Source organism: Mycosarcoma maydis, chromosome 2 (genome assembly GCF_000328475.2).
Source record: "Mycosarcoma maydis chromosome 2, whole genome shotgun sequence".
In the NCBI taxonomy this organism is placed as follows: domain Eukaryota; kingdom Fungi; phylum Basidiomycota; class Ustilaginomycetes; order Ustilaginales; genus Mycosarcoma; species Mycosarcoma maydis.
In genome coordinates, this window is record NC_026479.1 from 726,685 (window position 1) to 752,369 (window position 25,685).

The following is a 25,685-nucleotide window of genomic DNA, read 5'->3' on the forward strand; positions in this document are numbered from 1 at the left end:
TGGAAGGCCTTCTGCAGGCAGCGAACCGAAAGAAGCAAAGATTTTCGATGTAGAGCTGCGCAACACACCTTTAGATAAGATGACGCCAAGAAGGTGCCGCGATCTGCAAACTCGCTGCGAAGCGAGGCGCTTAACGTGAGTCAAGCCAAGTAAGGACGATCCGAGTCGGTGCTTGAGTACAATACAGATTTGCTAGCACGGCTAGCCAGTGACAGTCCGCCGGCGCTGAATCGAAGCGATGTTGAGTGGTTAGTCAGTATCCAAGAGCGAAATTGGAGGGCCAGGGGACAGAGTCGCACTCTAGCTCAGACGGACGACGCACGGGATCGGTGGCCGATGAGGCGTGCTGAGCGGACCTCGACGGAAGCGGCCAGGCAAGAAAGTGATTCGAGTGAGATCCAAGTCTGGGCGCTGGTCTCGTTTAGATTGTACAGTACTGTACAGTCGGAGTCAGCCTGGTTTGCAGGACGATTCGGGCTGCTGTGCAGAGTGTGTCGAGATAGCGACTGGCTGTGCAAATGTTTGTGTGCTGTAGCTGCCGACTCGGCACGGAGGGATGGGCACGGGGGACAGGCACCGTGGGGAGTCGAGATAAGGTAAGGGGGAGGAGTTGCTAGAGATAAGGATGAAGGAGGGGGACGAGAAAAAAGGCAAGATGATGAATCTGTGAGATAGGGAGAGGCATGAGGCATGGACAGATAGGATAATCAAGCGAGCGTACTGTATTGTACAAGTGCAGTTCGGTGTCATAGACAAACCGAGCTAGACTCGGTCAGCTGAGCACTCGAAGCACGCAGACAGAGTGGCTGGCTAGCGTAGGCAAGAAGAGCGCGCGCGCGTGTGTGTGCGTGCGTGCGTGTGTGGGGACAAAGGCGTCAGCCAAGAGAGCTCCCAGTGTTGGCTGATAAAAACATGGAAAGTGCCAAAAGAAATGCTCTGAAACGGGTAGATAACAGAGCGCAAAGGAACGTTCCCCTCGTTTCTGACGTTTTTTGCGTAATCTCACTCACGACTGGGTCGGAGCTTGGGAGATCAGAGCGGAATTGTGCCACAACCTGTGCCTGTGGTTCTTAGCTGGGCCAAAACGAAAGAAAGAAAATCAAAAAGAAAAAAAATCAAACCGCGGCAAGCACAAAGGAAAAACGCCTGACTCAGCCCTGGACACGCTGGCTGATAACTACCCTTTTTGTACAGGGTCAGAGCCGATGATTCAATGCTTGACCGTTCATCGCCGAAAACGAAGGAACGTAAGGCCAAGGTGAGATCAGATTAAAACGTAACTCAGCATTCTTCCAACCAGGGCCAAACTTCTCAAGCCTCTCGAATAATCTCCCCTCAGTGTCATACTTGGAGGCATGAGAGAGTGGTCGCAGTAGGAAGCATCCAGCCTTGGAGCTAGACTCACGACTGAAAATTGCCTTGGCTCTTGGCATTCATCTTGGATCTGAAGCGATAATCGTGGAATGTCTCGTTCCCGTCGGCGAAAATTCCGATCATTTCTCGCTCGCACAGCCAAGGGTCTAGATGATGGCACGCTGTGGAAACGTGCTGTGTGATCGAGCAGAATGAGTGACGCAGCGGCAACGACGACGGAACAGCGATGGCAAGAGCAAGGCAAAAGGAGGCAACCCTTCCTCCACGCGCATACGGTGGGTGCCGTTCCGCTCGTATCTGATTGGTGATTCATGATTTGATTTGGTGATTATTTCGAATCAAGAACAAGGCCAGACTCGTGCAAACATCCGACCAATCAAATTTTTGCCATCATCAATCACGAATCCCACCAGCCCGACAAATTCGGATCAAACGGTGTCAGGCTATCAACCCGGCATTCCGATTAATCTTTGCCTGCGGTTCGTCCTGCTGAACCTCGACCTTCTCGGCCGACCATCATGACGAAACGCGAGCGAGGCTCATTGCACATCGCTTCATCGGCACTGAGTTCGAAACATGAGGTGATGTTTTACCGAAAAGCTAGGCTAAATCAGAACCTAGCCATAAGCCTCGTTGGCATTTCAGCTGGGTCAACATGTGGGTTTGGATTTTTATGAATTCTGTCTCTTGCTGAATTCGTTCAATATTCACGATTGAACGGAGCCTTTTACTTTCTTCGTCAGCAACGGCGTCTCTCTTTCGTTTGCAACGAGCAGCTTCAGAGTGACGCCCCTCGGCCAAGCGGCTGTCGATCCGAGAGTCGTAGGACTGATTTCAACTACATAAATAAACCCTCTAAGGAGTTGGATGGCCAAGATCGAGATGAGAGTGATCAAGAAATCAAGTCGGTTTCGAACAAATTCCTCGGATGCTGACGCGCCGACGGCCAATCAAATCGCCCCGATTGATTCACGATTGTTAGTACGTACCTAACATACCTTTGGCGTGTCGCCCACCGACGGCTCTCTCCCAGCCGAGAAATGAAGTTTGTTTCCTTTTTATCAAATAACTTATCACGAATCGTGAATCGAATCGTGAATCAAGCCAGATGACTCTTGACTCGTGACTCTCTAGTCAACGACACAGCCTGATGTGAAAATTCTGACGTAGACTAAATCGTGAATCATGAATGCGAGCCAATCAGATTTCGTCTGAGCAATAGTGCTCATCCGTCGATCGCCTTCCGCTTGCATCAATGGAGGGTGGAATGCCATTCGTGATTGCTTCGGCCGGATCTTGTAGTGCAAGTTACAACAATCTCAACGTAGCCGTCTCGAGTACGTATGTATCCTGACTCTCATATCACAGACACGGTCGACATGATCCTCGTTGCTAACCAAAGGCGTGAATTCTTGCTAAGCCAGAATGCACTTGCGACTGGCGGTCGTGCCCGCAAACGAAGTAGCGCGGCTTCTCGGGCGATCGGAAAAGCAGAGTAAGCGAGTCAGCTGAGTTAATCGTAAATCTGTTAATCGCGAATCTCCCCCGCGGCAATCGTGAATCCAATCTGCATATCCTGTTGCGATTTTCCAACCCCTTTTTTCACTTCACATTCACAATGCCTTTATGGTTGTCAATCAAAATGTCGAGCCTGTCCTCTGGACGGCCCAAAGAACGCAACAGACGCTTTGGACTGATCATGGACTAACATCTTAAGGCAAGTGGACGAGCGGAGGAGTGCTAGAGGACAGACAACCTTTCTACGATACCACGACCTGCACGGCATTGAGAACGTTCGACTGTATTCCAAAATCTTGTTTGTCATCACATATATATCTTCATGGGAGTCTAGGGGGGGTTATATCTTTAATTCAAAAGATGTGGGGGCTCGCCTACAAAGAGGGAAAGCGAAAGTGAGGTAGAAGTCTTAGGTCGAACATGCAGTGAATCCAGATCGGTTGCCAGCACCAGACCTCGTCGTGAAACAGTCGAGCTTGTGACTGAGAGGAGGTGAGTAGAGCGCGCGATACAGAAACATGTCAATTTGGCGCAAGATGAAAGGAAGAGCCAGCGGGTCAACAAAGGGGTTCGACAAGGTGCAACAACGAGACCGTCTCCAGCGATTTGGACATCAATACCGCTAGAACTCCCCCTGCAAACATCTGCGGCCATAGAGACTTGAAAATACCGCATCCCGTCCGATCTGCGCAGTCAAGCAAGTCGTCGCCTAGTCAGTACTGCGGTGGGGGACCACGCGGGAATCCTAGGTGCTGCAGTTCTTTTTTTACGGCCACAACCTCGCCCATGTCACGTTTCAGCACCAGTTGATAACGCGCATGGGACGCGGCAAAAAGATAAAGGCTAGTAGAACAATGTCAGAGCCGATCAAGAGACTGGCGATTCGGGAGAACTAGGATCTGCAACGACATATAAGGAATCGTGAAGTGGAGTCTGACTCTTTTCTATTCGTGATTCGTGATTCGTGATTCGTGATTCGTGATTCGTGATTTTTGGATCTTTTCACGAGGCACAAGACACGAGATACTGTATGGTCACAGCTTCGAACGACGTTACGTACTTGTGGCATGACTTGGCATTTGCATTTGACTGACCGACTGTTCTTCGAACTACGGCACTTCTCAGTGCTCCTTCCACGATAGTTACTCCAGCGTAATTATGGTCTCTGCCCAGCGACGATGTGACTGAGCAACAGAGGTTTGCTCCACCACAGACTAGTTGCAGAGTGACGCTGGAAGAAATTACAGAAAGCGACCAGTTGGCGTTGGAATAGCCGAAGTCATCCTGCTTAGCCCCCATTCTTTGAACCCACCTCCCTTCAAACGCAATGGAACTTGTGCACCATCTTTCTCCCTCGCAACAGTCACGTCTTCTTTGACTGTCACGCTAAGAGGCTAGCACGTATCACATTGGCAATAGCCGCTCTACAGCCTTGACTGCCTCAATTGAGTTTGTGCCGCCAACCCTCTAGCATCGCCTCAATGTTCATCGTAGCAGGACGTACAACCCATCTCACACAGTCCTGGCGAACCTCGGAGCGCCTCTCAGCACTGTTGGATGTGCCAAAGATCGTCGACATTCCCTGATCCTTTCGTGGTCTTTATTCTGTAGCAACAAAGGCAGTATCTTGCCAGGGCTATCGTCTTGAATGTCGCCGAATCAGGAGCAGGCTGCTGCCACGGCTGCCACGGCTGCCACGGCTGCAGCAGGTGCAGCAGGAGCAACCCAAGAGCCAGATTTGGAGATTCAGAGCACACCGGCATCCCCCGCAGCAGAGCTCTCAATCCAGGTGCTGGTCGATGGCGATGACGACGGTCCCTTTCTGGTCAACTTCGAGCACAACGATCCTGATGACCCTCGGTCTTTTCCAGCATGGCGAAAGATCCTCATCCTCGTATTAACCATGCTTCCCGAATTCTGGCTCAATGTCATCTCCTCGATTTACAGCTTTGGAGCATACGAGGTGGCCTCCGAGTTTGGCGTCGGAGAGGTCGCATCTAAGGTGCCCGCCGCTGTCTTTCTCTTTGGCTTCGCAGTTGGCCCTATCTTTGCCGCTCCGCTCTCCGAGGACTATGGCAGAGTTCCAGTAATGGTGATCGGCCTTGCTGTTGTGGCGCTCTTTCAAATCGGCTGCGCCCTGGCTCAGAATCTTGCCACTCTCATCGTTCTTCGATTTCTTGCTGGCTGCTTCGGCGCCGTCGCCTTCAACTCGATCGGCACCGTGTCGGACCTCTGGCACTCCGATCATCAAGGCTGGGGGGTCAACACATTTGCCCTATCTGCGGAGCTCGGGGCTACTGCAGGTCCCATCATTGGAGCATTTATCGTTAAAAACGCGGGCTGGCGATGGACCTTTGGCGTATCGGGCATCGTGCTCGCCTTTCTTCTCGCAATCTTTGTGCTCGCTGTGCCGGAAACCAGAGCCGGCGTCATCCTCGCCAGAAGAGCGAAAAGGTTGCGATGCGACGATAACAGATACTACGCGAGCCACGAAAAGATTCGATCGCAACGAACCCTGCCGCAGCTCTTCAAAGAGACCGTCGGTCGGCCCTTATTCATGCTCTTCACGGAGCCCATTGTTTTCTGGTTCACGCTCTTTGATGCTGTCAATTATGCTGTGATCTACATCTTCTTGATCGCCTATCCGTTGGTATTTCAACAATGGGGCTTCGACATCGGGCAGCAAGGTCTCACATTCATCGGTGTTCTGGTTGGCTTCCTTATCGCCTATGGCTTGTTCGATCTTCAACTCAAGTGGTTTCGACATGCAGGCACCAAGAGGCCCAGAGGCATTCCAACCCCCGAGGATCGACTTTTGTGGGGCATTCCAGGTGGGTTTCTATTCCCCATTAGCCTGTTCTTTTTCGCATGGACCTCATTTCCTCCCGTGCCCTGGATCGTACCTATCATCGCAGGCGGGCTGTTTGGTGTCTCGTCGCACACACTCTTCCTCATCGTCTCGGACTATACGGTCGCATCCTACTCGATCTACGCAGCCTCGGCGATCGCAGCTCAATCGTTCCTCCGCGAGTTCATGTGTGGCTCATTCTATCTGATCACCGAGATCATGTACAGCAATGTCGGGTATCAATGGGCTAGCTCGATCCTCGCGTTCATTGGCGTACCTCTGTCGGTCATTCCCCTGGTGTTTTACAAGTTTGGCCCCACAATACGCAAGCGCAGCAGCTTTGCCAAGGAGTTACAGATCGTCGAAGAGCGCGAGAAGCGCCGTCGCGAGAAAATCGGGTACAGAGCTGGCCTTTTGACAGCCGAGGCTGTTCAGAAGACTCAATGAGGGGGGCGGTCACTCTACTGAAGTGGCGTTCCTTCACTTTCAATTGTCGGGTTCATTTGTATTCTATGCAATCCAGATCGGTTATGAGGGCGCCTTGCATTGGCGGACTGCCTGCTGCCTACTGCCTGTGCGTTTGACCTGAAACCGGACTGGTGGTCGCTTCCAGCAAAAGTGGCTCGGCGATCGGTGGCCAGTAAGTTCTCTGCTGAAAACTATAATGGGCAGAATGTGTTGACTGACGATGGTTGCCTGCCCTTTTTCTGTGATGGATGCGAGTACTGAAGTATGAGGAAGACATCCAAAGGTGAAGAAGAGAAAACAAGCTAGGAAGAACGGCAGCTCATAGGATACCTGGGTGGGTGCCGACTTGGCGATACCGTCTTGCGTAGTCTTGTACGGATTTGTAGGGAAGTTCAAAGCTTTTGGCCCGGACACCTTCGAGACCTCTGACACCTCTTGCGGTTCTGCTCATCTCCAAAGGACACGTTGACTTATGCGGACAACAAGGTTGGAAGCAAATCCTGTCATTCGGCTCTCTCCGAACATGCACCAATGTGAGGCCAGTGCGATCGACATCGACGCACACGACCAGACTGCAGTTCGGAATCAGTGGTAAGCTTCATGTTTCTCCAGACTACTGCGTCGTCATTCATGTCTTGGTCATGGTCCTATACACCAGCACGAAAGCTGTCGCGCTGGGTCCTGATGCATCAGCCAGTCAGCCTATCTGCAAAGCCACGTTGCTCTGAAGAATCGTCGCACTTGGTCATAACCCAACTCGATGCAAGTGCTCGTGGTCCAGCCAATCATGTACCGATCTGTGCTGATTCTGTGCCGGATGACCGCGCTAAGGTGTCTGGCCAATTGGCTGGCGTGTACAGTACAAGCCACTCACACACGCCCAGTTTTCTCTGTTGGAGCGTGTGCTCTGACTACGGTCTTGGCTCGTTGGTCCTGGCGGAAGATGGCTCGAGTGACCAACGCGCTATGTGAGACGTGCAGTCTGCCGGAGACAGCCTTGCACCTGCTGGCTGCTACCGCTTCACCACAATACGCAAAGAAACGCCGGCGTTGGGCTCCAAGAATGCCAGGTCGGCTGCCCAGCTTCCTCACTCTGATCCTTTACATAACAAGACTAGCTTTCAAGTGAGTTCAATCGGTGTAGTATTAAGGCTGTGAAGCACAAGTGTCGAGAGAGCTTCAAATTCGCATATCAACTCGCACCTTCACTCACGAATGGTACACTAAAGCAAAGTCACCGAATTGGTCAGCCGCAAGGCGCAAGTTTGGCTGATGGTGTAGAGCCCATCTGATACACGAGCAGAAAACATGAAAACTCGATCATGCTCAGCGATTCACACTCAGAGGCACAGACTGAGAGTGCAAAACCATCGCCAAAGGATAAAAACACGGAATTGAGCTGAGCATTAAAGTACGAACGAGATATGGGAGAGACGGTGACACAATGCGATAAGGATATGAGTCCAGGGAAAAGATGAAAAGGCCAATTTACAACAGATGGGTGCCATGGTGTGGCGACGGAGACGAAACAATAGTGCCAAGATACAACGCAAGGTCGAATATAATTCCATTCGTGTGTCGCATCCGTTGCACGCACGGGCGGTCGAGGGCGATTACTGGTCTTCACCGGTGCGGATAACTTTAGGCTGTTCGCCGGGGACCGAGATGGATCCGACCTGAGGGAAGACGTCCTGCGAAAGGGTGGCGTCGGTGCTGACGTGGCTGGCCGAGGCGGGGGCGGCGCTTGGCTCGGACGACTTGGGAAGCATAGCAACGCGGCCGGATCGGATCGTGTTACGAGGAGCCGCAGCCATCGCGACAGCTGAAGATGGAGCAGGCGGAGCTCGGATGGCTGATCGCGACGAAAATGCTCGACGGGCGATGGCGTTCATTGTGTAGCCTTTCAATGGGCGTGATATAGCTTCGAACAGATGTTGGGCGCGGAAAGTTGCTGAAGGTGTTTGAGGGTCAATTCAGGCCAAGAGGAGCAGGTCAGGCTGATGTGAGTATATACGTGGTGCAAGACGTCAAGGAAAAGGAACGCAGGGTGATGGACTCTTTCGAGGTATTCGAGAACCATAGGAGGCATGCGATATATACGTGCGTGAACTGCTCAGCAGACGCGTTACTCGGCGTCGAGTGCAGGGACCACTCAAAGTATACCTGACTGAGCCAACCGAGAGCTCTCATGTCTCTAGTTACTCGTGACTCCGTGAGTCGACTTTCGGCGATTCCGTCGATTGTCTGACATGCGCAGTCACAAAATGCGGCTTCCACTCAAATGTGGCACGATAACCCACCAAGACAAGAGTCGGCAAAGTCACCGAAAAATGGGATGCTATGCGGACCAAGTTCGGTCAGTTTAGCGAGAGATGCGTTTTTGGACAGGCAACAGCAACAGCAACAGCAACAGCAACAGCCAAAAAGCGACTCCCCAAAAAGTCATGAGTAGTGAGCGGTGGCACGCGCGTCACCGTGGGCTAAAGTAGCTTGCTTACTCGTAGCTCACTGATAACCATATCTGTGGGGGAAGATCGAGATTATTATAAATTCCAGCTCCTGACTCGGAATAAAAATATTCAGTCGTGAGTCGTGAGTATAACTAATATTAATAGCTAGATGCTTTCGGAATGCATCCTCGTGACCTCTGAGAGAGCAGAAGGTGTTCAACGATCTGCTGCATCGTGGTCCTGCCAAAAAAGCAAGAGGACTTACCACGAAGCGATCAAGTCTGTGTTTTCGAGCAAAAGCGTGGCTTCAGAAACGGCCAAGCTTGAATCACATCATCCGAAGCTTATCTAGTGACTTTGCATCTGGTGACGGCGACGAGCAATTCGTGATTGTCGACTTGATCTTTCTTTTCAAGCTCCGCCATACGGCGTTCATCAGTGCAGCCACAATCGCATGATCACGGACTGGAAACGAGTCGTGAGTGAGCATCGAATGATTCACGATTAGAACAACAAACCGTTTCATCCCAACTTTTTTTGTTCCGCTGATTCACGATTACGTCGAGCTTGCCACTCTTACGATTCGTAATAAAATTTCAAGTTTCTTGCTCACATACAGTACTTGACAGCACACACAAAATGACACTCAGATACAGAGTACCGTTTTCCACATCACAGCCACTTGAACACTCCAGCCCATCATGTCTCTCACGACCAGTTGTTGCTGCAACCGCCGGCAACCACTCAAAACCCCCAACCCACTCTCCGCCTTTTCGTCCCACAAGGCACTATACATCGTAGCCACACGTCACTTGCTTGCGAATAGACGAAACTGAGAAACACGTAACTATTGCGGAACTATGATCATCATCTTCTTTCTACATCTGATTTTTTTGTTCTCTTTCTTGGGTTTGTTTAAAAAATAGTTTCTGTTTGTCTTGAAACCACCTAGTGCTCGATCTCGCAGAGCAAGTCGCCCTGGGACACCGAGTCGTTCTGCTCAACGAGGACGCGCTTGACGTGACCGCTGACGGGTGCCGAAACGACCGTCTCCATCTTCATGGCACTCATGATGAACAATGGGTCGCCAGCCTTGATCGAGTGACCCTCCTTGGCACGGATCTCCACAACGACACCGGCCAAAGGCGAGCCGACGCTGCCAGGGTCTGAAGAGGCCTTCTCACGCTTGACGGTCTCGACCGCAGCACTTCGGTCCTCGATGGTGAGGGCTCGAGGCTCGGCGTTGAGTTCGAAGAACACCTCTCGGGTACCGTTGTTGGTGTTGAGTGCACCCACGGCGAGCAGCTTGACAATGAGCAGCTTGCCGCGGTCGATGTAGGCGTGCAACTCCTCGCCCGGGTGCGCCTTACCAAGGAAGTAGCGTGTAGGCAGGTTGCTCAGGTCTCCGTACAGGTCGAGGAAGCCCTGGAACTCTTCAAATACCTTGGGGTACATGATGTAGCTGATGGCGTCGGTGGCGCTCATCGAACGGCCATACTTGGCAGTAAGATCCTTCTTGACTTGGGCAAAGTCAATGGGCTCCATGCTGGCACCCGGTCGGCCATCGATGCGCTTCTTGTCGCGGATCACCTTGCTTCGCAGAGGCTCGGGGAAGCCGCCAGGCGGTGTGCCCAGGTAGCCCTGGAAGTACTCGATGACCGAGCTGGGGAAGTCGAGCTTGTCGGCGCGTTCCTCGACATCCTTGGCCGTGAGCTTGTTGGCGACCATAAACTGAGCAAAATCACCCACCACCTTGGAAGAGGGCGTCACCTTGACAATGTCACCGCAAAGCTTGTTGGCCTGGATGTAGGCGTTCTTGATCTCCTTCCACTGGGTACCAAGGCCGAGCTGCTGCGACTGGAACATGAGGTTGGTATACTGACCACCAGGCATCTCGTGGTCGAACACCGACGAGTCCGAAGCCTTGACATTGGCCTCGAAGCACTGGTAGAGCTGACGCACCTGGCTCCAATACAGGTTGAGGTTCTGGATGTCCTCGTGGCGAATGCCCGCACCGAGACCGGTCTGCTCGAGAGCACTGACGAGCGCACCCATCGATGGTTGCGAAGTGAGACCACTCATGCTGTCGATGGCAACGTCGACCACGTCTGCACCGGCCTCCGCACAGGCGAGCATGCTCGAAAGGGCGATACCGGCCGTGTCGTGCGAGTGGACGTGGATTGGCAGGTCGGGGTACTTCTTCCTGATGGCGCCAACGAGTATCTTGGCGGCAGTTGGCTTGAGCAGACCAGCCATGTCCTTGATACCGAGGATGTGGATTCCGGTCTTGACGAGTTCGTCCGTGAGGTTGAGGTAGTACTCGAGCGTGTACTTGGGGTGCTTGCTAGGATTGGCAACGTCACCAGTGTAGCAAATGGTACCTTCAGCGACACCACCGGCCTTCTTTGCGGCGTCGATACCAAGCTTGAGCGAATCGAGCGAGTTGAGCGAGTCAAAGACACGGAAGATGTCGAGACCACATTCAACGGCCTTCTTGCTGAACTCGTAGATGGCGTTGTCGGGATAAGCAGTGTAGCCTACGGCGTTGGCACCACGGACGAGCGCCTGCAGGGGAATGTTGGGCACGAGCTTTCGGATCTTGCGCAGACGCTCCCAAGGGTCCTCGTAGAGGAAGCGCATAGAAACGTCGAAGGTGGCACCGCCCCAGCACTCGAGCGAGAAGGCGTTCTTGAGTACGTAGCTGGTCTCCTTGGCAATGTTGACCATGTCAATGGTTCGCAGACGAGTAGCAAACAGACTCTGGTGGGCGTCACGCCATGTGGTGTCCATGATGAGCGTTCCCTTGTAGGCTCGAACAGCCTTGGCAAAGGCCTCGGGTCCCTCGTTGATAATGATGTTCCTCCAACCCTCGGTGCACGGCTTGGTGGTGTCGAGAGGCTTGGACGGGTCCTTGGGGTCGGTGAAGCTGGGAATCTGAATCTCCTCCTTGAGACCAGGCTCGCCGACCTGACCGGCGATGGAACTGCCATTGACTGCGACGTCGCCGAGGTAGGCTAGCAGCTTCTGGGCTCGGTTCTTGGTTTGAACCAGGTTGAAGAGCTCAGGTGTGTCGTCAATCATGGTGGTCCAAGTGCTGGCGGTAGCAAAGGCCTCGTGGGTCAAGAGACGGAACAAGAAGGGGATGTTAGTCTTGACACCGCGGATACGGAACTCGACCAAGGATCGCAGCATCTTTCTTCGTGCCACCTCGTAGGTCGCGCCACGGCACGAGACCTTGACGAGCAAGGAATCGTAGTGTGGCGTGATCTGAGCACCGGCAAAGCCGGAGCCGGCGTCGAGACGCACACCGTTACCTCCGGCAGAACGGTAGACCTCGATCCTACCCGTGTCGGGCTGGAAGTTGGCAGCGGGATCTTCGGTAGTGATACGACACTGGATGGCGGAGCCACGCTTCTGGATGGTCTCCTGGCTGAGTCCAAGGTCGGCCAAGGTAGCACCCGCAGCGATCTGGATCTGAGCACCGACAATGTCGATACCGGTGATCTCCTCGGTGATAGTGTGTTCGACCTGCAGACGGGGGTTGATCTCGATAAAGTAGTATCGGTTCTGCTGGTCGACCAGGAACTCGGCAGTGCCAGCATTTCGGTAGCCGGCCGTCTTGGCGAGACGAACAGCATCGCTGAGGATGGCCTGGCGCACGTCGTCGCGGAGGTTGGGGGCAGGTGCCACTTCGACGACCTTCTGGTGACGACGCTGTACGGAGCAGTCACGTTCGAAGAGGTGGACGACGTTGCCCTCACCGTCGGCAAGCAGCTGCACTTCAATGTGGCGAGGTCGGTCGAGGAAACGCTCGATAAAGACAGTGGGGTCACCGAAGGCCGACTTGGCCTCGGAAACAGCACGTTCAAAGGACTCCTTAAATTCCTCCATCTTACGGACGACTCGCATTCCTCGTCCACCACCACCCATAGCTGCTTTGATGATGACCGGGAAGCCAACTTCCTCGACGAATGGCTTGGCCTCCTCGTAGCTGGCAATGGGACCGGGTGTACCGGGCACAATGGGCACGTTGGCCTTGCGGGCAAGGTCACGGGCTTTGGTCTTGTCACCCAAACCATCGATGGTCTCGGGGCGGGGCCCGATGAAAGCAATGCCGGCCTCCTCGACCTTCTTGGCAAAGTGAGGGTTCTCGGACAAGAAACCGTAACCGGGATGGATCATATCAACTTTGTGCTCGAGAGCAATGCGGACAATGTCGTCGATGGCCAAGTAGGCTGAGACGGGGTTGAGACCTGCACCGACCTGATAGGCCTCGTCGGCCTTGTATCGATGGGCGCTCATCCTGTCCTCGAACGAGTAGAGCGCGACAGTGGTCATGGCAAGCTCGTGGGCGGTACGGAAGATTCGGATGGCGATTTCACCGCGATTGGCAACCATGAGCTTCTTCAATGGACCAGTAGCCTCACCTGTCATGCTGCTTCGGATGCGCTGGATGGTGGGGAAAAGGTGGCCAGTTCTCTCACCTGGAGTGCCGGGCTGGCTCTCGAAGGTGTCGACAAAGGTGCTCCTGGGAGCACCGGCCGGAGCCTGCGCGGTCTCGGGCTCGGTAGGCATTTTTGCTGGTCGAGGTAGTCCAAGTCTGCCTGAGCTTTGTGCAGCGATGTGCGATTCCGATCAACGCAGATCAAGGAGTCCTTGAATGGCGACAGCAAAAGACAAGGGAAGGAAGTACAATGGACCTTGAAAAGGTACACTTGCGGCGTCACTCGCTGGCCTCTGTCTGACCAAAGGAGGGAGAAGACACGAGGAGCAAAGGCGAACCTTGACGAGAAGGAGGTGGAGATCGTCACGGATCAGAAAGAGGGCGGGGAAAGACAAAGGAAAGAAACGGAGAAGGATCAAGAGGTAATGATGGTGGGAAAGAAAGCTGATTTGCTGTTCTAGGAGGGGTATCAAGGCACAAATTGAAAAGGCAAGCAGATACACAGAATGAGCAACACAAGCGTCGAGACCGATACTTTGAATTTGTAGGAAATTAGCAAATTGTGTATCCGCAGCAAAAGTATTGAATGTTTGGACTCGATGAGTGGACGACGCAGCAGGCGGCTGAGCGAGCATCACACGTAACGCCTGTGCGCCTCGGGCACAAAACAAGCGGAGCAATCACGCATGTCGATGCAATCTCTTGCTCACATTTTCCTCGCTCGCATTATGCTGTTGAAACGTACACTTGCTCATTGGGCGTTGGCTGCTAAGGTCTTTCGACCTTGCAGCAAGCTAGATCAACTACGCCGAGCAAGCGGTCCGATGGACGAGGGCAAATCAGTGCAGCGATTCACGGATTCAAGCCAAGCTTCCAGATAAGGAGGTTGTCTATGGCCACAATGGGGGGGAGGTCTGTGCTTGTCTTGCCGCTCCGGTGTTTTCAACTGCTTGTGCCTTGGATTTTCTGATTTTTCGTGCACGGGCGGATTTTGATCAACGCGAGGATCGCAACTCATTCACGATTCACGATTCACGATTCACGATTCACGATTCACGGTTCACGGTTCACGGTTCACGGTTCACAATCACGATTCACGATTCACAATTAAATCTTGTGTTTCTGCTTCCCGCTTGCGTGAAAATGCGCTAAAGCCGCATCCTGATACGACCGACATAGAAATGCCAGCAAGCTCACTCACAACTTTCGAGGTTCTACCCACGAGAGACGTCTTTCTGGTTATATGCTGCCGGCGATTGGAGTCGTCTCGAAATTGCGCGTTGGTCGACTCGATGCTGTTTGCTTCTTGGCATGGCCGCGTGGATCATTGCATAGCCAGCAAAACGACACCCAAGTTTCCTCCTGTCTCGCTCAGTTGACTTTGCCATCCCTTCGATCTTCGATCCGGTGGAAACACCTTCCGTTTCGTTTACCTCGAGTCACCATCCACGGATCTTGAGAAAATGACGTTCCGGAGTGTATGTGTTGCTCTTCTGTTGAAGGTCGTTGTCTAGTCGAGCCGGCTCGCAAGAGAGATAGTTACAGGAACAGAGCTTCTCATTCGTGGCGAGCGCTCTAGCCGAATTTGATGACGAGGCTTTAGGTAGATCCGTTATCTGGCATCTTGACATTACGCCGGAAGACTCATGCGGCCACGTCATAGCCTAGGTCCAGGCGCCAAGCGATACGATCAGATCAAGACAAACACGGACCGAAAACAATCACGAATATCAACTCGAGTTATCGATCAGCTTCCGCGCGCATACAGAACAAGCCAGCAAGAGAGACGTCTCCCTCGCGTTGATTAATTTGTGGTAGAGAAGCGGGCAGAATCTCCACTTGATCAATTGCCGACACCAGCTCAAAGCTCAAAATTTTCCTCTCATGATTGGTCGACGTAGATGCGATATCAGCCACCATCCTGCTGGGTTTGCTATGAGCATTAAGTAGAGTCTGTCTGTGCAGTAGAATGAAGAAGCTTGTTGTTCGGTCAAGTCTCGGTGGGTTTACCATCCACAATCCTCAATAATCCGTGATCGTGAATCACGAATGGCTGCTGTTTGAGAAAGCCATGCTATTAGCTCTGTTCTCCTTTGCTTCGTTTCAACTTCGGCCCATTCGTATGAATGTCTCTGCTGTTCAGCAATGTCAAAAACGTCGAATCAGGGTAAAGTACATACTCTCGTTCACACTCAGCCTAGCTTAAGCGATCAGGAGCTGTACAAGACGATGCGACACACGAGACAGATTCCCGTCGAGCATGTCACAGACACAGGCGTGAGGACTGTGGGGCGCTTCGTGCTTGGGGTAACAGAACTGAATGTAAGATCGGCAGGTAAACTCAGATTTGGCCGAGACAACCGTCTGCTCTGTTCGCAGCGGGAGACTAGAGCGGTTGCTACGATGTTCCTCGTTGGCGACGAGAACACCTCTATGGACCGTTCTCTCCTCGCAGCCAGAAGTGTCAGGTCAGACGTGTTGAATGATGCGCAAAAGCAAGCACGAAGTAGATCTCACCGATCCTGTCGGCCTCCATCACGAATCATCATCCTGGACCGCTTGTCCGACGTTCGGGAACGTGCTGTGTCTTGTCCATAAACCTCGAGATCGAAGACACCCAGTTCTGCACTTGTTCGGCTTTTGTGGCCAACGATCCTGGAATCCTGTTGCATTGTAAGACAATCACAGTTCCGAAGCAGTAGTAGTCAAACGAGAACACAAAAGCGGAACGCAGCACACCTGAAATCAGACGCATGTGGTTCGGCACCCGATTTCTTCCGCTTCATGCACCCCGCGTCCGGCAACTGTATTCTTTCCCATCTAGCCGCCTGAAGCCTGCGACGCTCTCTTTCACACCCTTGCCCCACGTTTCGAGTTCGGCTCGAAACTTTGCAGACAAGAACAACCATGTTCTCCCGGCCAAACTCGAATCCCGTACACGGGTTGTCTTGCTCGCAAAAGTGCGTCCGCTTGCAACGCTCATGTGTTGGGGGTACCGGCCCGGACTCCTTCCAAGTTTCCTCACAAAAGCAAGCTCATAATTCCGTGCTCACCCGCAAAGTGAATCGCAAATTGCAGACTTAGACGGAATGTTCCTTCGCGATCGGGCAATCACGAAGACAGGGATTCGAGATGTAAGGCAAAGATGAGAGCATTATGATTCAACATCGGGCAACAAGTATAATCGGTAGACTTGTACAAGAGATAACATCTAGTTGCGGCCAACAAATTGATACACGACTCGGCGGACCAGACCCGAGAGAAGCTCTGGATTCTGAGCGTACGTGCCCATCACGAGCGACATACCTGCCGATGTGAGCAAGAGGTCACCGCCCGGCACAAATGGAACGTAGGACTTCTTCCTAAGCACGGACCAGGCGCTCTCCATACCTTTGGGCAGCACATAGGCTGCCAGCTCGGCTCGACGCCTCGAGTCGTCCACAAAGAGTGACAGGCACGTTAGGAAGCCCGTGACCCATTTGATCCACGAGCTAATGAGCATGCGCGAGAACCAAGTGGGCACGATTCGTCGGAGCCTCTCGCTTGCCTGAATGTAGTTGTAAAGTGAATGCTGTGCACAGAAGAGTGTCTGGAAGATGATGACAAAGACGCCCAAGAATGACGAGGATCGCACCGAGCCCCGCAGCGAACGTAGCGTCGCACCAAGCGGATCCTTGAGGAACTTGCCCGGACGCAAAAAGATGGCAGGAACAAAGTGCAGCGTAAGATACACGGGCAAGATCCAGCGTGTCACCTCGATGAAACGGTCAACGGGGCTGCGCCAGTGGCTTGTCTCCCATGGGTGTACCAGCGCACAGTCGACAATATCTCCTGGGTTTCCTTTTCGTGTTTGGTCCATCCATTCGACAATCCTGCGAACATTCTTGCCCTTGATACCGCGACGGTTCATCGAGGTCGCAGGCACATCAGCGTAGCGAAGTGGGCTAACCGAAATAGGCTCGGGCACCTTGCCATCTGGGAACCACTTGAGGGCAAAGTCGGCGTCGACGACCTTCCCTTCGTGTCGGATGTCGCGCCAGATGTCTGTCACGCGCGGTGCGACCTGTGATGCACGAGTGATCCAATTCCTGTAGCCTCTTGGCAGCGAGTCCGGCGCCTCGAGCCACGCCCACATGATCTGACCACAGGCTAGACCAAAGGTGATGACGGCACCGTAGGGGATGTTGATCAAGCCACGCTCATGAGCAACATTGTATGAGCCTTCCAGGCCTCGCACAAACAGCTGTTGAGCCAAGCTGACACGGTTGTCATGGCTCTCCACAAGCACAGCCAACGCGGAAATGGCACCGGCGACATAGGCATGCCAGACTTTGGAGCGCGGATCGGGCATAAAGGCACGCCGCTTCTGCTTGGCCCTCTCCTTTGCCGATTCCTCGGGCGACTTTCCCTCCAATGCAGCGCTACCCGAGCGAGGCGTCGAGGTTCCGCTGAGAGGCTCTTCTGGCGATCTGCTGCCGTCTGCCTTTTCGATACTGAACATGGCGCTACCTGAGCGTGACCGCGACTTCTTGACCGGCGGTGGGGTCAGCAGCCGCAACCCATTGTGAATCGCTTTGTAGAGCGACGCCCAAATGGCAAACATCGCTGCAAAGCGGAAGTTTCGAGGTCCAAACAGTGCGACTCCATACGAGTTGCCCTTGAACTTCCGGGTGCGGAGCGACTTGACAAGTTCGAGCACGAGCATGAGCGTCGCTCTCAAGGCAAAAGCCAGATTACCAGCCCTGAGACCACCTCGCACTACGTGAACCGCAAGTCGCTCCCAGTCGCTGGGAATTCGAGCCACTTCGTCCTGCGGTCGCCATACCTTGTTGACAGCCGATTTGCGGATTTGGCTTCTTGGCGTATGGGCAAGCTCTTGCAAGCCAGTGACGCTGAGACTTCGTCGTAGCTGAGCTGCTGTCTCGGAGAGGTTGGGCGTTGTCGGACCCGAGCTAGCTTTCCATCGTGCGTACTCGTCAGCAGAGTCGCTTTCCGAGTCGTCTCCATCTCGCTTCACCTTGGTCATCGGCGGCAAGCGCATAGCTGGCGCATTGCGACGTAGCGGTGCGCCTCCGGCTGATGCTGAGGCGGTCGCACTCGGCTGCTCCGAGCCATCGCGTTGTCCACGAGGCTCGATGGCAGGCATCTTGAACAGGGATAGATAGATGGTGTCGTGAGAGCAACAGTGATGAAGAAAAAGCAGACCAACGTGGACCTACCCCGCTTTGACCTGGGTTCCGATCGGCGTTCTTTGCAAATAATCACGAATAAATCACACGTCATCGTTCAAGTCGGTTAAGACAAGGCTAATGCAGCGGCTATCCAAGTTGCCCCAAACCTCGCGACTTTCAACGGGGACCTGACAGCGCTCTTATTCACGATTCCACGACTCACGACTGTACCAGGAAGCTCACGTGTATCTGTGGATATTTATTCCCCACAAAATTGTTGCGCGAATGGTTACCTTTTCCACGTGAAATGAGACGGGAAATTCCCACGTCCCAAGTTCCACGGCCACACTCACACAGGTGGTGAATCGGGAAATCGTGAATCGTGAATCGTGCATCGTGCATCGTGAATCGTGAATATCAAACTAATATCTTCGATTTGCCCACGACCACAGCTCACTTAGCCACGGTCACGTGTCATATTCTTAAATATTTTTGTTGTTGCAACGATCTTACATCTTTTGTAATTTCTTTCAGATTTGTAGTGTTAAGGTGTGATATCCTACATTCGAAAATAATTTAACCAAACGGTCGGGAGAGATGCGCCTACAGGCAAGCGCTCGAGCCACAATCACGAATCGTGAATGCTGAGCTGGAATGTGCCGTGCGAATTTAGTGATCGATCCGCCACGCAATTGACTGCGCACAGAACTCAGCAATGCGCCTCCACTTCAACACAACTAATCAGCACATCCTGTCCTCTTGTTTCAACACCATCAACTGTTGAATCATGTCCGACCCTGCTCCTTCCAATCCTCCCAAGCCAGCACCCGCCGATGACAAGGATGAGGTCGCAACTGCCATCCTACGTCAGCGAAAGTCACCTAACAAGGTGTTCGTCGAGGAGTCTACGACAGATGACAACTCAGTAGCGTGTCTGTCGGCCGCCAAGATGGACGAACTCGGCCTCTTTCGCGGTGACACCATCTTGCTCAGGGGAAAGAAGCGTAGAGACACAGTGTTGATCTGCCTCTCTGATGAAAATACCGAAGACTCCAAGATTCGCCTCAACAAGGTAGCCCGAAACAATCTCCGCGTCAAGCTCGGCGACCTCGTCTCTATTCATGCTTGCCATGACATCAAGTACGGCAAGCGCATTCACGTTCTTCCCTTTGACGATAGCGTCGAGGGTCTTACTGGAAACATCTTTGACGTCTACCTCAAGCCCTACTTCCTCGAGGCCTACCGTCCCGTTCGCAAGGGTGACACTTTCACCGTACGTGGTGGTATGCGTGCTGTCGAATTCAAGGTCATCGAGACCGATCCTGCCGAATTCTGCATTGTTGCCCAAGACACGGTAATTCACACGGAGGGCGAACCGGTCAAGCGCGAAGATGAGGAGGCCAACCTCGCAGATGTCGGCTACGACGACATTGGTGGTTGCCGCAAACAGATGGCCCAGATCCGTGAGATGGTCGAGTTGCCTCTACGACACCCGCAGCTATTCAAATCGATCGGTATCAAGCCGCCTCGCGGTGTGCTCATGTATGGTCCTCCAGGTACCGGCAAGACGCTTATGGCTCGTGCTGTCGCCAACGAAACGGGTGCCTTCTTTTTCCTCATCAATGGTCCCGAGATCATGTCCAAGATGGCCGGAGAGTCCGAGTCGAACCTGCGAAAGGCGTTTGAGGAGGCCGAGAAGAACAGCCCCGCCATCATCTTCATTGACGAGATTGACAGTATTGCACCCAAGCGTGAGAAAACCAACGGTGAAGTCGAGCGACGTGTCGTTTCACAGCTTCTCACCCTCATGGACGGTCTCAAGGCGCGTTCCAACATTGTGGTCATGGCCGCCACCAACCGACCCAACTCGATCGATCCTGCTCTTCGACGATTCGGCCGATTCGACCGTGAAGTCGACATTGGTATCCCCGACCCCACTGGTCGACTCGAGATTCTGCGCATTCACACCAAGAACATGAAGCTGGCCGACGACGTCGATCTCGAGCAGATTGCTGCCGAGACTCACGGTTACGTCGGTTCGGATGTAGCCGCCCTCTGCTCCGAGGCTGCCATGCAGCAGATTCGTGAAAAGATGGACCTCATTGACCTTGACGAGGACACAATTGATGCCGAGGTGCTAGACTCGCTCGGAGTCACCATGGAGAACTTCCGCTTCGCTCTCGGCGTCTCCAACCCGTCGGCTCTCCGAGAGACGGTGGTTGAGGTGCCCACTACCACTTGGAAGGACATTGGTGGTCTCGACAAGGTCAAGCAAGAGCTGCAAGAGACCGTCTCGTACCCCGTCGAGCATCCCGAAAAGTTCCTCAAATACGGCATGGCGCCTTCCAAGGGTGTCCTCTTCTACGGACCGCCTGGTACCGGTAAGACGCTGCTTGCCAAGGCTATTGCCAACGAGTGCCAAGCCAACTTTATTTCGATCAAGGGTCCTGAGCTGCTCACCATGTGGTTCGGTGAGTCGGAGGCTAACGTGCGAGACGTTTTCGACAAGGCGCGTGCTGCTGCTCCATGTGTCATGTTCTTCGACGAGCTGGATGCCATCGCCAAGTCACGAGGTTCGTCATCTGGCGATGGCGGTGGAGCTGGTGACCGTGTCATTAATCAGATCCTTACCGAGATGGACGGTGTCAGCTCGCGTAAGAACGTCTTCATCATTGGTGCTACCAACCGACCTGACCAGATCGACCCGGCTATCCTGCGTCCCGGCCGTCTCGACCAGCTCATCTACATCCCCCTCCCCGACGAGCCTTCGCGTCTGTCGATTCTCAAGGCGACGCTGAAGAAGTCGCCCATCGCCGAGGATGTCGACCTCACCTTCCTTGCCAAGCACACACACGGTTTCTCTGGTGCCGATCTTGCCGAAATCTGTCAGCGTGCTGCCAAGCTGGCTATCCGCGAGTCGATCGAAGCCGACATCAAGCGCGAGCGCGAGCGTATTGAGAAGAAGGAGGCCAATGCTGATGGTGAGGTCAAGATGGAAGAGGACGCCGCTGCTGGTGCTGCTGCTGAGGAGGAGGAGGATGACCCTGTCCCTGAGATCACCCGAGCTCACTTTGAAGAGGCCATGCGCTTCGCTCGCCGATCCGTATCGGACGGTGACATTCGCCGTTACGAGCTGTTCGCACAGAACCTCCAGTCAGCACGCTCGTTTGGTACTTCGTTCCGCTTCCCTGAGGGCCAGAACCCAGCGCAGACTGGTGGCGCTGGCGGAGCAGGTGGCGCTGCCTTTGGCAATGACGACGCCGGCGATGATGACCTATACGCTTAATGCCTTTCTCGTCGTCTAGATATTGTACGTGTTTCTTCATTGCTAGTGTCAGAATGAAAAAGAGAGCCAATTCTACCAGCTTGGTTTGATGGATACGCATTACGTTTAGTTACGCACCACAGCTTTGTGAGGCTGTCTTGGGCTAAACACAAGCACGAGCGTGAGGGAGTGAGCCAAGAAAAATCGTGGATTGTAGTGATGTAAACAATCGTGAATGGCGGAATTGTATGAGTACAAATGGGTGAGATCCGATGGAATGTTGTGCCGAGGCATGAGAACGAGCGATGGATGAGCAGCAAAGCTGATCGAGGTTGGGTGTGGCGAAGGCGGAATCAGAATCGGAGAAGAGGCAAGGTTGTTGGAGGTCATATGGGGGGGAGGATTGGGTAGGAGGAATTCTGTCCAAATGAGGGTGAAGGGAGATAGATTACTTGTCCTTTTTAGCATCTGCCAACTCTTTAGCCTGTTGTCTCCTGTTTGTTTCGGCCTGGATAGCTTCCTGTCTCTCGAGGTACCATTCGCTGATCTGAAGGATCAACACGCCCGTCAACAGAACGACGCAGATTGTGTTGCTGGCACTGATGATCCTGATGGCAGCCACTTTCTCGTCCGGGGTCATGGCGCCGTCGCTTGGCTTGAAATCGCTCTCGCCCTTGTTGAAAGCTTCCAACTGAGATTGACGTTGCGTACCGATGGCCGAATTCCACACCAACCTTTCGTTGGTAGGGTCCGAGATCAAACGGAGGTTGGGGACTGACACGCCGAGGTACATGCAGATAGAACCCATGAAGAGAACGAGTGATCCACCGTCAAAGTACTTTGCCATCTCGTTCCATCGATGCAGCTTGGCGATCAGACCGATCACACCGAGCCCCATCATTCCGTGGAGTAGCGCCGTGACAGCGAGAGGAGCATTGAAGAGGGAAAGATAGAAGCGCTCCGCTGCCTCAACAGCCGAGTCGGAGAGGTCGGAAAAGTAAAGCAAGGGAAAGTCGTAGATCGATGCGATAAAGATGACGCCGAACAGGAACGAGGTTGACGAGATGACAAAGCCGCTGCGGAAACCCATTTTGACGGAACGTGGACAACGCTGTTGTACTGATCTGGGTAGACCGAAGGAAGAGGTGAGAATCGAGGATGAGCGTAGCGAGGAGGAAAGAACGAGCGAACCAGCGAACCGACACAGATCAGGGCACTGAGCTGAGCGGTGACAGTCTGTGATTGTGTATCAGTCGTGAGTGTATCAGAAGAACAATCATCAAGCATTCTGTCACTCTCGATAGCCACAGGAAACAACTCACCTGCAGGGCCCAATCGGGAACCGGGAACCACGAATCGTGAATCACAATCAAATTCGTGTTTCGTGGTTGACGGTCGTGAGTTGGAAATTCTACAGATAGAGAGAGAGAGAGCACAGGGCACACCATACGCCAATCGTGAATCACTAAGTTAGGGTTAGGGTCCTCAACCGTAGGGTTAGGGTTGCTTGGCTCACGTTTTTACTCGACGCTCGTTTCGTTGACCAGTGTGGGTGCATGTCACTGTCACGATCACGTCACGTACACTTTGACAGTCACACTGTGCGCAAAGTCTCCCAGAGCTCTGCACACCTGCTCACCTGCTCAACGTAGAGCTGCGGTCGAGCTGAGGACGCAGCACAGCAACAAGACACAACAAGTCTCTTTGTTGGCAAGATATCCAATCGCAACATCCTCCTCATCAACGCGGGAGATTTGGCGCATGCAAGACTCTGACATTCACCACTGTCTCACACAGGCTCTCGCCGAAAGGCACATCTTTATCTTGGATCATTAATCTTGGCAGCCGTCTGCCTTGCCGCTTTCCAATCCACCTTTTGGAGCAGTCGACGTATCCACTCCCCGAATTGCACTGCACTGCACCGCACCGCACCGCACATAGTTGACTTTACCCAACATGACAATACGAGCAGCGCTCATTGTCAACAACCACGGCAAGCCGCGGCTCACCAAGTTCTATACCCAGCTTCCCGCTTCGAGGCAGCAAGCACTGATCAAGGAGATCTTTCGACTTGTATCCAAGCGACCCGAGGGTGTGTGTAACTTTCTCGACGCAACAGAGCTTACTGCTCTGCTTCCACCGCCCGCCGACGCAGTTCGCTTTTCGTCTTGTCTCAGCAAAGTCAAGAGCGAAAAGGGTTCAGTCTCATCCGGCTCACCTTCCGCTGCATCGCAAGATCAGCTGCGTGTTATCTATCGACACTACGCAACGCTTTACTTTGTGTTTGTTGTCGATTCGAGTGAAAGCGAACTGGGTATATTGGATCTCATCCAGGTTTTCGTGGAGAGCTTGGACCGATGTTTTGAGAATGTATGCGAGCTGGATCTCATCTTCCACTTTGATGAGGTGCACGCTATCCTCAACGAGGTCATTCAGGGAGGATTGGTGGTGGAGACCAACATCAACGAGATCGTTGCAGCGGCGCAGGCGACCGCAAGAGCAAGGAAGGCTTCCGTGGCTCAGTCTGGCGCTGGTGGAGTAGCAGCAGGTGCAGCAGGTCTCGCAAACCTCACCCCTGCAAGCTTGAACCTGTCCATACCAGGTTCAAATTCCTCAATCCCTTGGCCAAGAGGTACTTTCATGGTAGATGCTATCTCCAACTTGGGCAACCAGTACCTGGGTCGCTCTTCCAGTCGTCGTTCAAGTCGTCAGTAATCTTGCCCAAACAAGCTTTTTCCACCTTTCAACTTCAAAGCAAACCATCTTCCCTGCCCTGCATCTGTACTTTTAGCATTCATTCACGATTCTCTCTCGTCCCACATTTCAACTAGCGGTTTCGCGCAAGCGCACAGACACCAGACACATTCTCGAGACTGACAACTGACAATGACTGAACACAGCTCGATTTTTTTTTTTTTTGGCGGACAACTGATATGCGTGTGCAACTTGCGTGCGCGGTATTAACATGGTGAGCAGGGAGAGATGAACGGCAGGTTTGCATCTCTGTTTTCGAGGTTCTTCGCTTTCCTCGGCGAACTGCGCGTTCGCTCTGTCAGTGGACGTGCGAGTCAAGTTGCGTCTATGAATAAAAGGTAGCACCAAAACTGACTGCGTTGCTGGAAAAGCGTGCGTTTACGGCGTCGAGTCGAGGCTTAAACCGATGCCTTGGACTGCTCGTTGAGGAAGAAGCGGAATCCTTCGTACGACAACCAGCAGAGTGCATTCGAAGGCATGAACGTAAGCACGCGTGGCGAGAGACCACGTGCGAAGCCCTTAAGTCCTTCTCGTGCGTTGATGATCTTGAACGCCTCAAACATACCAGAGGCATTTCGGATTTGTGCATCGGTGCTGCTGCCGCGGGTCTGCAAGAGCGTCTTGGCCACATCCAGCGGGTTCGTGACCGCAGCTGCTACCGCGCCCGAGAAGGCACCTGCCGAAACGTGTGTGAGCGGCGAATAGCTTTCCGAAGGATTGAGCACCTTCTTAGCCCACTCGTAGACCGAGAATTGGACCGCTGTGAAGGGCACCGTCATGGTGAGTGTAGTGGGATACGAGACATAGAATGCACGCAGACCCTCCTTCCTGTAGACGGTCGATGCGCACTGCAGGACGGTGCGGTATTGCGAGCCGTGCATCTGCATACGTTGCTTGATCACGTCGAACGGGTTCATAAAGGCATCGGCGGCAATGGTGGCGGATGCGCCAGCAAACGCTGTGCTGGCAAACTGATGTCCCTCGCGATTCCCGCCTGTCGCCTCCTTGACCGTCTCGTAGGTGCCAAAGTAAACCGCATGTGCTGGACCAGCGCCCATGATCACACTTGCCACTCCACGCCACAGTGTGCGCATGCCTTCCAAGTTGCTGATTCGGTTGAATGCCTGTATCACGCCCGTGTAGGTGGCAGCTGGCGTTGCCGAGAGAACTTGCATGCGTGTCCGAATCACATCAACAGGATACATGGCAGCATGCTCGCTGATTCCTGCAAGTGAGCCAGCGATCATGTTGATATGGAGTGGGACATTGTCACCAAGACCCTCATAGTCCAGTTCCTCCTCTACTGCTGGAACGGCTCGGTCGCTCATGACTCTGTGCGATGGCGCCCAAGTGGATCGAAATAAATACTGATGGGTTGCAGAAGTCGGAACAG

General features: G+C 53.3%; 9 protein-coding genes and 1 non-coding gene across 10 annotated transcripts; 5 read left to right on the forward strand and 5 right to left on the reverse strand.

Moving 5' to 3' along the window:
- The first annotated feature begins 3,538 nt into the window (after positions 1-3,538).
- Positions 3,539-3,653, forward strand: UMAG_16206. The gene has a single exon (XR_897720.1). It is a non-coding gene; the product is annotated as a 5S ribosomal RNA (ribosomal RNA).
- Positions 3,654-4,540: 887 nt separating this feature from the next.
- UMAG_01051 (uncharacterized protein) lies at positions 4,541-6,187 on the forward strand (the record flags this gene model as incomplete). The annotated part of the gene is made up of 1 exon (XM_011388717.1): positions 4,541-6,187. One exon carries the CDS (start codon positions 4,541-4,543, stop codon positions 6,185-6,187), a length of 1,647 nt encoding a protein of 548 aa, XP_011387019.1.
- A 1,634-nt stretch (positions 6,188-7,821) lies between these two features.
- UMAG_01052 (uncharacterized protein) lies at positions 7,822-8,100 on the reverse strand (the record flags this gene model as incomplete). The annotated part of the gene is made up of 1 exon (XM_011388718.1): positions 7,822-8,100. The coding sequence occupies one exon, from the start codon at positions 8,098-8,100 to the stop codon at positions 7,822-7,824; it is 279 nt and encodes a 92-aa protein (XP_011387020.1).
- A 296-nt stretch (positions 8,101-8,396) lies between these two features.
- Positions 8,397-8,660, forward strand: UMAG_01053 (uncharacterized protein; the record flags this gene model as incomplete). The annotated part of the gene is made up of 2 exons (XM_011388719.1): positions 8,397-8,420; positions 8,466-8,660. The coding sequence occupies 2 exons, from the start codon at positions 8,397-8,399 to the stop codon at positions 8,658-8,660; spliced, it is 219 nt and encodes a 72-aa protein (XP_011387021.1).
- A 946-nt stretch (positions 8,661-9,606) lies between these two features.
- Positions 9,607-13,233, reverse strand: UMAG_01054 (putative pyruvate carboxylase 1; the record flags this gene model as incomplete). Its single annotated transcript, XM_011388720.1, has 1 exon — positions 9,607-13,233. The coding sequence occupies one exon, from the start codon at positions 13,231-13,233 to the stop codon at positions 9,607-9,609; it is 3,627 nt and encodes a 1,208-aa protein (XP_011387022.1).
- Positions 13,234-16,313: 3,080 nt separating this feature from the next.
- UMAG_01055 (uncharacterized protein) lies at positions 16,314-18,128 on the reverse strand (the record flags this gene model as incomplete). The annotated part of the gene is made up of 1 exon (XM_011388721.1): positions 16,314-18,128. The coding sequence occupies one exon, from the start codon at positions 18,126-18,128 to the stop codon at positions 16,314-16,316; it is 1,815 nt and encodes a 604-aa protein (XP_011387023.1).
- A 932-nt stretch (positions 18,129-19,060) lies between these two features.
- Positions 19,061-21,559, forward strand: UMAG_11271 (putative AAA family ATPase CDC48; the record flags this gene model as incomplete). The annotated part of the gene is made up of 1 exon (XM_011389092.1): positions 19,061-21,559. One exon carries the CDS (start codon positions 19,061-19,063, stop codon positions 21,557-21,559), a length of 2,499 nt encoding a protein of 832 aa, XP_011387394.1.
- Positions 21,560-21,986: 427 nt separating this feature from the next.
- On the reverse strand, positions 21,987-22,628 carry UMAG_11272 (uncharacterized protein; the record flags this gene model as incomplete). The annotated part of the gene is made up of 1 exon (XM_011389093.1): positions 21,987-22,628. One exon carries the CDS (start codon positions 22,626-22,628, stop codon positions 21,987-21,989), a length of 642 nt encoding a protein of 213 aa, XP_011387395.1.
- Positions 22,629-23,494: 866 nt separating this feature from the next.
- UMAG_01058 (putative AP-3 complex, subunit sigma3) lies at positions 23,495-24,253 on the forward strand (the record flags this gene model as incomplete). The annotated part of the gene is made up of 1 exon (XM_011388722.1): positions 23,495-24,253. The coding sequence occupies one exon, from the start codon at positions 23,495-23,497 to the stop codon at positions 24,251-24,253; it is 759 nt and encodes a 252-aa protein (XP_011387024.1).
- Positions 24,254-24,690: 437 nt separating this feature from the next.
- Positions 24,691-25,620, reverse strand: UMAG_01059 (putative iron ion transmembrane transporter; the record flags this gene model as incomplete). The annotated part of the gene is made up of 1 exon (XM_011388723.1): positions 24,691-25,620. The coding sequence occupies one exon, from the start codon at positions 25,618-25,620 to the stop codon at positions 24,691-24,693; it is 930 nt and encodes a 309-aa protein (XP_011387025.1).
- Between the last annotated feature and the right edge of the window lie 65 nt (positions 25,621-25,685).